This window comes from Anguilla anguilla, chromosome 4 (assembly GCF_013347855.1).
Source record: "Anguilla anguilla isolate fAngAng1 chromosome 4, fAngAng1.pri, whole genome shotgun sequence".
Lineage (NCBI taxonomy): Eukaryota > Metazoa > Chordata > Actinopteri > Anguilliformes > Anguillidae > Anguilla > Anguilla anguilla.
The window spans coordinates 25,146,763-25,161,006 of NC_049204.1; the positions used below are offsets into that span (position 1 = coordinate 25,146,763).

Consider the following 14,244-nt stretch of genomic DNA (forward strand, 5'->3'; position numbering starts at 1 on the left):
ACACGGCTTACATAATTTATCCAAAAAAGGCTCCATTGTTTTGTTGTTTCCAACCCCCTCCACTTTTTCTTCTTAATTAGCCTCTGTACTATACTTAGTACCAGTCATAATTATCTTATTGAACACTATGCAGCTTTACTTTAAAAAGAAGCAGCTCTGTAACTGCAAGCTTATTTCCCCCAATGGGATGACGTTGTAGGCCTACGCTTTTCCCAATAGTGGCGAGTACTCCTATTTAGCCTACATTTAGCCAAGTATCGCCCGCAACCATAGTATCACGAGGTTAACACGACTGTGGATTTCAAAGGCAAAGCCGTATGGAATCTGGAATTAGAGATGTTTCTCAATCTCGTCGCGAAGGATATCTTGGGTCTCGGAATTAGCGAGCCACTTTGCTTTTCCGACACCAACGGAGAAAGGAACGAAGACATAGCTACACCACCACACAACTGAAATTCTGAATTTTCAAACTTTGGATTGTCCACATAAATTTAGTCTTTACTTTATTTTATATATTTCATTTGTTTTGTATGCTGTGTTACCAAGCAGTGTCCTTCCAACAACTGACTGCTGACTTAAAAGTTCATCTTGGCTCATTTAGGGAAAATGGGACTACCGCGGGAAATATGTATTTTCCTATTCTCTCTGTCGGCTCTTGCGGTACTTTATGCCATGAACACCGTTCCAGCTTTTCAAGAGTAAGTCTTCATATCGTTTGCTTGTAATTCCCTTACAGCCAGAACTGGGGTGGAAATTCCTTCTGCATCGTCGATATTTTCACTCCTTCTTCAGTAATTACATTTTAACGGTTTAAACATTAAGGCTTGCATATCATAGTGGTTGAAAAAGATGCTGAAACGGCAAGCGCGCACTCTGTTGTCGCCAAATTCAACGAATCACGCAGGACTACATGAAAGTTGCACCATTTAATTCGTATTACCGCTAGGGGGCACTAGCAACTCAATGCAACAAGAAGCGAAATACACAATAGATTCAGTGATTTGACAATTGAGGCGAATGTTGAAATTAATAATTCGGCCGTTTTAGACGAAAGTAATTGTTCTTTTACATTACGTTTGTAATTACAACAACGATTATTATTATTGTTTTTATTATTAATACTATTGTTGGTGTCATTGTTATTCTTCTTATTATAATAATAATAATAATAATGAAATTGGCCTGTCCCCATACAAATTAGAGCATTCCCTGCATAAACTCTGTGTAATTTTCCACTATTTGGAGTGTCTCTGGTTTTCTGTTGTGCTCATGTGCAAGGATAAAGACCGGTATATTCTAGTGGTCACAGCTCACTAGGTTTGGCAGAGGAATCAGGTGTGATAGACTCAGGACAGCAATTTCTCCAGTACTGCCTCTCATTTGCAGTAGAGGTTATGGGGTCTTTACGCTGTTTGATTTTCACTGTACCATTTCAGTAAAGACCCTGGGGCCATAACATGCACACATATACACGCACACACACACACACGCATGCTCACACACGCACGCGTGCACGCACATGCTATCTCTCCATCCATCTATTTGTCTCTGTTGCTCTCTCTCTCTCTCACACACACACACACACACACAGAACCAATAGCCTGTGTCCAAAGTTGGCAGTACACTCACATCCCACAGAATGATGAAGGAAAATGAGCCAGCTTTACTGTTTGCTGATATTCTCGCACCTTAGAGAATACTGCAACCAGCAGAGTATTAGATGGGGGGAGAGAGAGAAAAAAGGAGAGGGAGGTTAGGGCAAGGACAAAGCTAAGCAAAGACAAAGCTGAGTTATTTAAGAAACAACAAATTCTTGTCAGTTGTTGTCCAGGACATGTGCAAAATTAGCATAAAATATAAAACAGGCAGATGGTTAGTATTATTCAAGCACCACGCTGCACAGCACATACAGATCCTCAGTACCCTATTATCAATTGCGTACCTGTTTGTTGAGAGCAGTTATGTGATCCAAATTATTGCAAAAGTACACAGTTGCTGAGAACTACATGATTTTTGTGCACACCTGAACACTCATAATACATTTTCACGTGAGTAGAATCCTTCAGACTTAGTGACAAATCACCATGGGTGTGCCTGTCGTTTTTATAACAAAACAGCCATGGCTCAAAGCTGATCTGCCTACTCTTGGGTCACCAGTCGGCTCGGCACTTGGGGCTTCGCGGACGCGGACGCCCGCCATCAATATCGGCTGCGGGGAGAGGTTGATGAATTGCTCCTGACACGGACCGTGCATTGCCCTGTGCCTTTTTTTTCCTTTTCTTTTTTTTGCAAACAAACAGTATTGTGCGCATAAATCTTAGCCGCGGCTTTGAGATGCAGCTATAAAGGGTCCCTTTGGCGTCGCAGAATTTGCTTTTCTAATTTGTGCGCTGCGCGTTTGGGGAGCAGTAACGCCGCTCGCATCGCAAGGCCCGCTCAAACAAATGCTATCCTTACCCTGAAAATAACATGGCCTCATTTGACCACCTAGCAGTGCAATGAGTTGTGGCCCCCCAGCACTGGGAGCCCACAGCCTCCTGCCCGGCTCCTGGTGATTGATCGGGGAGTGGTGTTGGCGGTTACGGGGGGGGGCGGGGGGTGGGAGAGTAGTGCTCGGAGTGGGGGAGGGCTGTTGTCTGGGAAACAGGAGCGCCCCTCCGTAGCTGGGCCGATCTTGCGCCCCCGTGCTTTCGGTGCTGGGGACGGGTAGCAGCTCTCGTTCCGGCAGATTCTGGTGATCTGTGCAGAGAGACCCCGGGGGAGGGGGAACGAGGCCCGGGCCGATGGAGGCTGCAGGGGGGGGGGGCAGAGAGGTGCGGAGAAGGCCCCCTCCCACGGGACAGGCTCTGAGAGCGGAGAACTGCAGCAGGAACGGCCCCCCCCCCGCTCTGCCAGTGCCATAAATAAGAGCCGAGAGGTTCCTAAATTGGCTCATTTTTTTAAGGATGCTGTTTACGCTGCATCCTGGCTCGACTAACACTGAACTCTGAGCACCGATTACAGGGTTTACCATCCTCACCTACATATAACACCAGATCCTCAAACACTTCTGCTAAAAGCAACACTTCCTCAATCTCGCTCTTGCACCTACTGCAGCACTTATCGTTATGTTACAGGTTTTCTATACTGACTACTGCTATTGGTTCCGACACTTACGACTTGGCACCGGCTCTGTCCCTTGCCTAGGAGTTTTATGTGCGCCATTTTGTAAGTCGTTCTAGATAAGCCGCCAAATGTATATGTAAAACAAACACCTTTTCATATTTTTTGGCCGTTAAGCGCGTAGCAGAACAGTGGCTCTGGGCCCAGCAGCAGCAGCACGCACACAGGCGGCCACACACTCCCCACGGTCTTACATCTCCCTCACCTCGGCTGGTGCTCTGGGTGCCGCGATAATTATCGCTGCCTCTGCCTACCCATTCATTACTGCTCATTAATTTGGCGTCGCAGAAAGGAGACACAAAAAACCGAGACAAGAACTAATTAGAAAAGAAAATGAGGCAGAAAATATGATGGAAATGGCTTTTTAAATAGTACAGTGAAATAATTTTGTGAATGTGATTTCTTTCCCTGATTGCTCCCCGCTCTTTCTCTCCCGCTCTCTTCAGGCCCTTCGTCATACTGGAGATCGGAGTCGGGGTTCTGGTGGCCGTGTTCCTTCTGGTCTTCCTCGCGGTCCGACACGATCCTCCCAAGGACCCCCTGTTCTACGGTACGACTCAAGAGTTTAATTTGGAGAAAAACACCGCGTCCTCCCGCGGCTCTAACGGAAAGCTATCAGACTGCTCGTGTAAAGAAAAGGAAAAAAATCACGTCTTGAAGCTTTCTCTCATTTACATTTTCATGCACGATTTTCTCCCTGTGAAGAATGCTTCTGCTTGAACACTGCTTTATGCATCCGGTGATAATTGTGAAGAGTCCGAGAGTCCTTTTACCCTAAAACTTTACAGAAAAAAACAAGTTATTCAACAGAAGCGCTTCCTGAATTTCCCCCGCTTAATATATTTTTTTTTAAAAATTTAAATCACCACAGTCCTCTTGGTTTCTTCTGAATTGCGTTCATTGTCCATTGACTTATCTGAAAGCTGCTTATTTGAATCAGGAGCACAGTAAATCTGCCTCGCCTGGCATTAAAATGGCATAAATAAGGCCGGCAGCACATTAACTCATTGTTCTTGGGAAGACTGGCAGCTGAGCTCACTTTGTGGATTATATTTCCTTAATACCTTCTCCCTCATCAACGTCAGTTTCATTCATGCTTTAAAAATGTAACCTAGTCTACTGAAAAACTAAAGCATTGACGCAATCAAAGCTAACACACCCGCATAGAACTTTCTTGAGGCTTGCAACTTGATGGCAGCGTACACATGACTGTACCCTTGCCTATTTTTAGCTCTGGTTGTGTTTGCTTACAATGTGACATATAATTTTTAAAGTAACTTTGGCTAAAAGCATTGGCCAAATAACTAAATTGCCATTGTAAATTGTAACCATAGCCAAGATGTGTGAATTAGAGAGAGCTGTAAACAGTGTTTCATGCCAGAGACACCCATTTGACAATATATTCCTGCATCTGTGGCTCTACCTTCGAGGTCAGAACTCCACGTCACCCCAGCATAATGGTGGAAACAATAATCCCTCTATCGTACAGTACCTGTTTGGCGGGTAGGCTTAACCAGGGGATTACAGGGTCACAGGCAAGCGGGGAAAGAGCGCGTGTTTCGCTATCTGTCTGTATATCTGTTGACGGCGGACGCGGAGGGGGGGATATCGATGCGGTGCCTCTGTCCGTACGGCGGTATCGCCGATCCGTCTGACGCGACCGGGACACACCGCAAGGACGATCGGAACGCGTGTCCTGGCAAACCGGTCGAACGTTAGCGATGGGGGAGAAAGAGGAGATTTTCGGTAGGCGAGGGAAGCTCTGCTCCCTGCGCGCGTTCGCTCCGGTGCGTGTGATGTGGGAAACGGACCGAAGGTCACGGGCAGCTCCTCTTAAACGGCCAAAGCAAACAGTCAGGCAGACCGACGCCCCGCTTGTGACCCCGCGCCTCAGATCCTGGTCTTGGCCTGGCTCTGCAGGTGCTTTCTTCCTTTTATTTTTCCTGTGCCACTCTGGGGAGGGGGGGGGGGGGGGAGTGACATTGAGGAGTGCCCTTTCAGCACAGTGCTGCATGTAACCACTGGAAAACCCGGCCCACTGCACCCAGTATAAATCTCCTTCAAACCCAACAGCTTGCGGACATCATTATCTCCCTCCACAGCCGAGGAAATCAATAGCTGGTTAGAGGGAAATGGTGTTCTGCAGAGAGGGGGAGCTCCAGCGGCACAGGGTTAACTCTTAGCAGGGAAATGCAGTCCTCCTGCAGCCCGTTGTAATTCTCAGCAGCGCCCGTACGAGAGCTCCAATCAGGACGCTGACAATGCCCCAAAACCCTTCTCAGGAGCTGTTCCCAGAGCACTTCAAGGACACGGGCGCGCCAGATGTCATTATTAAACGTAGCTGCATCTCTCCCACACTGAGAGAGTGCTTCATTTTCACACTGAGCGCACTAATTCTGTCCCCTCCCGAAAGTTCCAAGTTGCGAAACGATTTCAGGCGCTCAAAGGTTCTGAGCAGCTCAGACCCTTCGGTTTTAAGCTGAGCCAGTGTTACGCAGAGTATTAGTTAGTGATGGAACAGCTCGGTCTAATTCTTCATTATCCGGAGACGGGCCGGGAAACATGGTGTGAGAGCCGCGTTGACTGGGTACCGCGGTAATGTGTTTAAGAGGCCCTTCGCTCTTTAAAATGAAGACTGTGCTCATTGGCAGGCCATGCAGAAATGACATTAATGATACAAATGCTAATTAGCTCCATTTGTGGCAGCATCTCAGCGAATAACCGCCAGTGTTTCCCCTCCAGTATTTGCTGAGTTTTCCTTCACTTGCATCATTGACCTGACCAGCGCTTTGGAGTACGATGGATTCGCCTCCGGATTCATGGAATTCTACAGAACTACGGTGAGTGTGGGAAGGGAGGTCAGGGCGAACATCATGCCAGGAAAACCCCCACTGACTGATACCCTCCCTCCCTGGGTGATGGAAGAGTGAGTTCTGCACTGTCTTCCAGTACTCATTGGCACTGGCATGTGTAACGAGTTAAAGATTTATCTGAGTTCGACCTGGGATTTGAACCCGGGCTTCTCACTCGTCCAAAGATTTTCTTTGGCAAATGTGTTGGCAGTCAGCTAAAGGCAAAATTGCCCCTAGCCAAGGGCAACATCGTTATTTTTAAAATTGGAGGTTTCATCAACAGAGAATGTTGTCACGGTAACCTGCTACAAGACCTTCCCTTTACTGTGCTTCACTAGTGAACTAGCCGAACTACACCTGCCCACTACACATGGCCAGGATTGGGTTCTGGGTGCTTCTCTGTACTGAAGCATACTGCTTCAACTGGCCCTGTCCTTGACTGACACATTGTTTGATATGTACGCAGCAAAGTGTTCAGTGTTAAATAAACTCCAACAGAGCACAAATGGTCCCTATTGGGCTCATATGTACTCTGTTAGAGTTGAATTAACACTGACCACTTCACTGCGTGGTCACTCTTAACGTTGCTGTCTCTGCAATGCCGGTTAGCGGGGTTGACGACCTCGTGCTTCCTTCGCAGGGCGAGCCATATCTGGGCACAGCCTACGCCATTATGATGTGCTACTGGGACGGCATCATGCACTTCTTCCTGTACCTCCTCATGGTGCGTCGCATGAGTCAGAAGTAGGTGCATCTGTCTCTCTCACCTCCCTATAGTCTGTCATCTGATCCTGCATTCATAAACCAGCTTTACAAGAACCCAAATGCTTTGTTTTCCACGGCAGGCCCCGGATATCCACTCTCTATGCATGTTTTATACACTGGTGTCTAGTGTAATTGAGCTTTCTGATAAATATTGCCCAAAGTTCAGCATCATATAGTATGACAGTTATTGGTTCACTGCAGAATAAATATTCATTGCAGAATATGTAGCCTTTACAGAAAGTTAAGGAATTTCTCTATTTACTTTTCTTAACGAGCTTCATAATTTATTCAAATAAATGGCAAATGTCTTTAACTTAATTAAGACTGGAATCTTTAAGGGTCCAGAGCAATAAAAAATGAATTAAGCTTCACCGAAGCAGCTACTCTACATTTATTTACTGAATAGATATTTGCAGAACAATAGAAAGGAAACATTTAATCTTTTTATTTGCAGTCATACTGTTGCTCCAAGAAGAGATGTTTTGGTCTGCAGAGGAGTTATAGCAATGTCAAATCCAGTTCAGCGTTCAATTAAAAGCTTGATCAAATTTAATTAATTGGAGCCGAGTTGGAACGAAAACAAGCAAACACAGCTGTCCCCTGGAGACGAGAGAAGCACTTCGCTAGTGTGCACACCAGCAACTCTGACAACACATGTAGCAACGCTGGTGCCCGACTTCTACAAGCCAGGTCGGGAGAGAACAGATAATATTAAAATTAAAAATGAGCTCCCATCTCTTCATTATAATCAGAACGATACATGACATAATCCAATCATTTTGATTTGCTCGAAGTGATGTTTGGCGATTTAATGTGAAATGCACAAAGATACTGTGATGTCACAACGGGAACAATTAAATAGAAGGGGCACAGCTGCTGATGGGCGACTCGTAATTGGGCAAGCTTGATTATTAATTGCCATTCCAACCTGTATTTCCTTGCATCCGCTGTTTCTTGTTCACCACTGATTATGAATGATGAATTATTTTAGTAATTCAACAGGATACTCGATGAACCCCGTGCCTCGTCTCCAGGCACTGGGGGTAAATGTTAAATCAAAGGGGGTGGGCGGATGCCGCATGCGATTGACGGGTGTGGGTGATTGACTGCTGCCCCACAGGAAGCCGTACCGGACTGTGGGCATTTTCTGGGCAGGCTCCCTGTTTGCCAACATGGTCATCTTCGTGCCAGGGATCGTCCTCGGTGAGACAATCCCCTCCCCTTTTCCCACAATGCAAGGCAATCAGTAGAACAGCTGCTGGGTCCTTCTGAAGCCGCGCCAGTGCGTGGGCCGCACACAGAGCGCACCGGTAGCGTGTGGTTTCAGCTATAAAACAGCACGCAGTGGAACACGCCCTTTCCCAGCACATCTGTCCCCGGCCTCTGAAGAGCTAGTGATACAGTACATTTCTAGAGCTGAACTTTGTCTGTACAGGTATGTGTATCTGCATCATAGCTTTGATTAAAAAAAAAGAACTTCATCGCTTAATGACACTGCAGGGATTCTGCTTGCAACAAAATCCGAGATGTGTACAAGTAATCCTTGCACTCACCCAAAATCAGCACAAGCAGCCCACAAAGGCCTAACGATTTTGCATACTTGAAGGCAGGGTTATTTTACCACCTCTAGAGTCTGTGTGTAAAATGAATTTTGTCCGGCTGTAAATGGCGCCTGTACATGCATCAATGTCAGCGCAGGAAAGCATACGGACGAGGCTGCTTCACCCCAGTCTGTAAACATGCAGCTCCCTGCTCCGGTTGGATGGATGAAACGTTGAAACGTTTGCTCTTCTCAGGTAAATACGGATCAGAAATCCGCCCCGCGTTCTGGCTCAACATGCCCTTCCTGTTAGTGCCCATTTGGGGTGCGGTTGCCCTGTTCCGGAGGCGGAGGGAGCTGCCGGCCGTCTCCCCGGGAAAGGTGAGGTGAGCCAGGGCAAGGGCGGAGCAGCATCCCTTCAGCCCGCCGACACGACCAGCTTTCAGTCCACTCCTCCAGGATCTCAGGCTCCTGTAAAAACCTAACTGTGTGTGTCCCAGATTGAGCGCGTGCAGAAGAGAAACCTGCTTCTCCGCCCCCTGGACTTCCTGCTGATCATCTGTCTGCTGGGGGCCATTGGCTTCTCCATCTTCAGGGGCTTTGTGAGTTCCAGGTCTAAAATCCAAACAAATCTGGCAGAAATCCCATATGTCGCATGTCTTACATTAATGGCTTTGTAGTATTCGGTCTGGCGGAGAACCAGATTCATCACCGGTAGGTGTGACCGAGAGGAATCCGGCTGTCCGCTGGACCGAATATTACAGGCTCCAAAAAAAATACATTTGTGGGTATATTTCACAAATGTTTTTTTTACTTGATTTTAGTAAGGGGTGGGTGGGTCGCAGAAAATATATCCGCATATTAAGTGTGTAGTGGGCTAAGATGCTTTGTCTTTCATTGCATTAGCACTCCTCTGTAATTTCAGCCTTGTTTGAATATGTTTCTGCAATGAAATGTTCACTCTAAAATCAACTCTGATAGACCATTTGGTGCGATGTGAGGCAGGGTCCGTAGGGACGGCTGACTCACTGTCTGCGTGGGAAGGGCTTGGTTTGATTCCCTCGCCTTGGCACCTTTCGAACTGTGATCCTCTTCTCTGTCTTTTACCCTCTCTGCTCTCTACCTGTATAAATAATGCAAAACAAGACGAGAGGAGGGCAGACTGTCCGATGGAATAAGAACTTCTCGTTTTTAATTGTGGACCTTTGGTCCCTATTACACTCATATGAACTCTGTCGCAGCGAAGTTAAACGCTGAACAGGATTTGCCGTGATTGCTCCTCAAGGCCCCGTATATATTATGCAAAATAAAAGCGAGGAACCGGTCCTTTTGTCTGACTTTAGTCGCTCAGTTCTGCACAGTTGGGGGACCTCAGCCCATGTGATTTTCTCCTCTTTCTCCATTCAGGTTGTTCTTGATTGTCCTCTGGAGACCTGCCTCACCTACATTAACAAGTATGAGCCCTACCTGAAGGACCCAGTGGGCTATCCCAAGGTCATGGTGAGGACCAACTGACCCCGGTTCAGCTTTCCAAAGCATAAACTAAGCCGGCCCCAGAGCGTAGCTCCGAGCAAAGAAAACCAATCTGACATACTTCATTTTCAGCAGCAAAGTTATTACTGCCCCTCCTGAGCACCTGCCCGGAGCTGCCTCCAGGCTCACCCGGTCTCCATGGCGCCTAACTTTACCGCTCTGATGAAAATATAATTTTTCATTATTACTGCGCAATGAAGGGATAATAGCCTGGTGCTGTTCCGTCTTTCTCATTTAAAATGATTTTTTTTAGCCTGACAGAGAGACTGTGAGTGGTGGCGCGGCGCTGGCTTTTGTTTGAAGTTGGCGTTGTTTTGCTTTGTTTTCTGCGGAGTCGATAGGTTATCAAAAGTCCTTGTCACAGCTTGAGCCCAGGCAGAATGGCGAGCCATCGATCAGGCGCGGAGTGGGGGCGCTGGGTGCTTGATAAGCTAATCCTTCCCCTGGGTCCGTAGTCCTCCATCAACCTGATGCGGTGGAGTGCGGAGTGCTTGATCAGGGCTCTGCTTCTCCGTCACAAGCTGGCCATTTTAATAATGAGCCCCTATGAAGAGCAGTTTTTTTTGTAATGTTTTTATCAGAATTCAAATGTCAGTGTTCTAGAACTCTAGAACATCGCTTTCATTTACCAGTAGTGTTTGTTACGTCAGCATTATAATGTTCAGTTAAGAACATTCTAATTATGTATTTGTGATCTTACACCTTAAAGGGTTAATAATGAAAATCTACAGCTACAAATACACCTTCCCCACGGGACTGGCAGCACTGTTAATTGACTCGATGCTTTAAATTCCCAAATACATGGGGAACATGACAGTTCAAGGCAAACTGCTCAAATATGTAACTTTGCTGCCCTTGCTTCAACTCAGTTCACGTAAAGACCTATTAGCATATTTACAGTACACATCAATTAGCTCAACAGGAGCTTCATTCTTCAGTAATGTTGGTGTCCTTTGCAGCGGCTGGCAGTTGCACCTGTACTCCATGAGTGCGTGCGGATGGCACAATTAAATGCCCGTGAGACTGTCAGTGCCCAGCAGCAGTGATGGTGTGGTAGGACGCACATGGTGCTGCCTGAGCTGACTAGACAGGGTCCCCCTTTCCCCTTAGTGGCCGGGTCCTCTCACTGTGACTCCTTGTATGTCCATAGGGAGTTTGCCTCACCACTGTTTCCCTAGACTTGCTTTTGTAGAGGCTACTGGATTCTTTTAAGTCTGCTGTGACAAATGTGTTGCAAAATGTGCATTTTGATATGATGTGACTATGATGCATTTCCTGCTGCAGATGCTCCTCTTCATGTTCTATGCCACGCCCCTGCTGGCTCTGTTCACCTATGGGCTGTGGACACCTGGCTGCACCTGGATGCTGGACTGGACCGTGTACTTTGCTGGAGCCATGGCTCAGGTAATTGGACATAATTATTACAGTGGTCACCAAGCATACCTGTTGGCCTGGGAGGTGGACGTGCGCTGTTCCAGGAAGAACAACAAGCAGCACACTAATCTATTTTCCCCTGTGTGGCGTTGCTGCTCGGACTGGGAAATGAGTCACAATGTCTGCAATGCATTTATAACAGGATTCAGTAAAGTCCTTGTCTCTACCCCCTCCCTCCCTCTTCATTATAAAATACCAACACCACTCTGTGTGGCTGTTTTGTGCTGCATACAGATTATTACCTGAATTACTTGAACACCAGCTGCAGAATATAAGCGTTCGAACAAACTGCTCTACTGAAAGACCTGTCCCACTTAAAAATTCCATCCACGGCCCATCTGCTTTTTAGCAAGGGTGCAGATCCATCCCAGGACTCGGGATTTTGGAATCAAAGACCACCCGAAAGAGAGCGTGCAAAAGAAAGGCCGCTGTTAGTAATGAATTCTGCAGAGGGACAAAGTGAAACAGGGCCGTGTCTTTAATCAAACGAATCTGCTCTCTGTGAAATGTGCCCTGCATCAGCAACGCGACCACCTGCGCACTGCTGTGACTGTGGGCAGGTGCCCAGATACTTAACGCTCTGTTCTACAGTTCCTCTGACACAAATCATTTGGAACTGAAAAAAAAAATCCATAAGCGCAAAAGCTGGATTTGGTCCAACAGGCCAGGCGTAGGGTGACATTTCCGAGCCGAGGCTTGTGAGCTAATCTTCGAACCAAAGCGCTTTCGTATTAACGCTCTCTAATCCGCTGCACGTCCTCGCCACGTCAGCGCAGTTTAACATTTGCAGAGCGTCACATCTGTCTGCCAGAAATCTGTCTCATTAACCTCTCCATCCCCCCCCCCCTCCCCCCTCCCCCGCCAGTGCCAGTGGTCCCACGTCGGGGCGTCCCTGCATTCCCGGACCCCTCTGCCGTACCGGATCCCCCAGGAGATGTGGAAGCCCGTCCTCGGGCTCAATCTGGCGTATCTGGCGGTCCCCCTCATTCTGGCCCTGCGCTGCACCCGCAACCCCGCCTTCTTCATGAGGGCGGCGCCCGAGGGGCAGGCCAATCACGAGAAGAAGTACAACTGACCTCGCCGCGCCACGCGGGGCTCCTCCTCCACCCCGAACCCCAACACCACGTCCGGTACACTCCGCCAATCAGGGAGCAGGAGTCAACATGGCTGACCGCGTGCCAGCGGAACACTGCGGCACCGCCAACTCCGCAGGGGTGTAAACCTCAGGCTTCACCACGACAGGATAGGATTTCGATTCTTGAGGCAACGGTTCAATATTCGGCAATATCACAAATTATGCTATAATACGATACAAAATGATCCAAAATAGTAAGAAACGATCAATTTATATATATGATCCAGCTAATACAACCGTGTTACAACATACACATACAACCAAAATGAGGTTGAGAGTGCAAAAACCTATTTACGTCATGTTTAACAGAAGGAAAAATGGCACTACGTGAATGGTGGTGAGCTTCGGTCGTAAAACATAAACAGTGATGCTGGCAGTGTTGCTAGTGAGCAACCCAGCATAAGATTATAGATATTTAAGAAAATATTTTGCTATGATGCATAACAATATGGATTGATTTTTGTATACTGTATCGATTGGATCGGATCGTTACCCTTTGAACCGATACATCGATCCGGGTCTATGTAATGTTACACCCCTATAACTCAGTTTATTATGTGATCTTGCTCTGCTCTGACCTACTGATTGTATGTGGCTGACTCAATCTCTGACATGCAAAACTGGAACATTCTTAACTGTAAAGACACATATACAGTATAAACCTACCCCTGTTAGGACTAACAGTCAGCTCCTCCAGACACAATTCTGACTGAGCTGTACTATGAGCAATCAGTTGCTTCAACAATGCTAACCCCTCTGATTCTGCAATTAGTGCAGACTTATGAATCAGTAGATCCTCTTTAAGCTGTGAGACTAATATTGATACAGCAGCGGCAGTCTTGATTGGTGATAATTGACTAAAGTGGAGGCATTTTGGGACTATGCTGACAAATCAGAACAATAGACTGCGGAGTACTGGAATAAGTGCACTGTCAATGCACACAAACAGTAAACGTACACGTACTAACAGATTATGTTCGTAGTCCTCAGAGTTACGGTTACAACAGCACCTGGTGAAGACAACCCTAAGCACTCATGCCAGTTATGATTTTACAACAGCGAGATTTAGCTCAGCCATGCAGAAAGCTGTCACCACTAGACAGTCTGGTTAAGGAATTTCTGTATGGAGAGGATAATTAGCTGGGACTCCACTTATGCAGAGACTGATTAGTGAATGAGTCAGTAAATTTGAGTCGTGGGTGGAAGATGTACGCTGTCATAACTTGCACCTTGAGAAGCACAGATTGTTGAACAGTTGGCAGTTGGTGCGTGTGATAGCCTGCGCCAGTGAATTCAAGCAAGTGAGCAGGCCTGCAAGTCCTTTTCGCTTACAGTCTGGAAAAGTACATTCAGTGAACCATGCCTATCCTCAGCCTCTACGTGAGCGAAAGCATCGCATCCCCTGTACAGGTGCCCCATAAACCTTGTCTTCCCCACCCGCTGCTGTGAAATAAAGAACATGATAATATCCGTGGAGCATCGGCAGGTGTCTTGTCTATTTTTAAATGCTGAAACAGAAAGCAAGTATTGAAAGTACGCCACAAAGTTCAAAGTCAAGCCCTGAGCAGGCTACTGCTGTTAGGTTTCCCCATTGTTCAGCACACTGAGAGTGTGAGAGGTCTCCTTCTTCTGTGGCCTCCTCCTGCTTTGTGGTCTGTGGATAACATGTGGGCAACTAATCCCCTAAAGCAGGAGCTCTATAGCGCGTATGGAGAATATGGAGAATATATTCTGGGCCCTACTAGGACTCCCACTGATATACAGTACATGCCTAAACCAACGAGTAATGTCGTGGGGCCTCCTGTCAGTTCTGAATTTAACTT

At 47.0% G+C, this 14,244-nt stretch overlaps 1 protein-coding gene across 1 annotated transcript; it reads left to right on the forward strand.

The window, feature by feature from the left end:
- Positions 1–606: 606 nt before the first annotated feature.
- On the forward strand, positions 607–13,977 carry tm6sf2 (transmembrane 6 superfamily member 2). The gene is made up of 10 exons (XM_035413407.1): positions 607–698; positions 3,609–3,712; positions 5,905–6,002; positions 6,655–6,758; positions 7,900–7,982; positions 8,576–8,700; positions 8,820–8,921; positions 9,727–9,819; positions 11,137–11,256; positions 12,152–13,977. Exons 1-10 carry the CDS (start codon positions 607–609, stop codon positions 12,359–12,361), a joined length of 1,131 nt encoding a protein of 376 aa, XP_035269298.1. The 3' UTR covers positions 12,362–13,977.
- Positions 13,978–14,244: the final 267 nt, after the last annotated feature.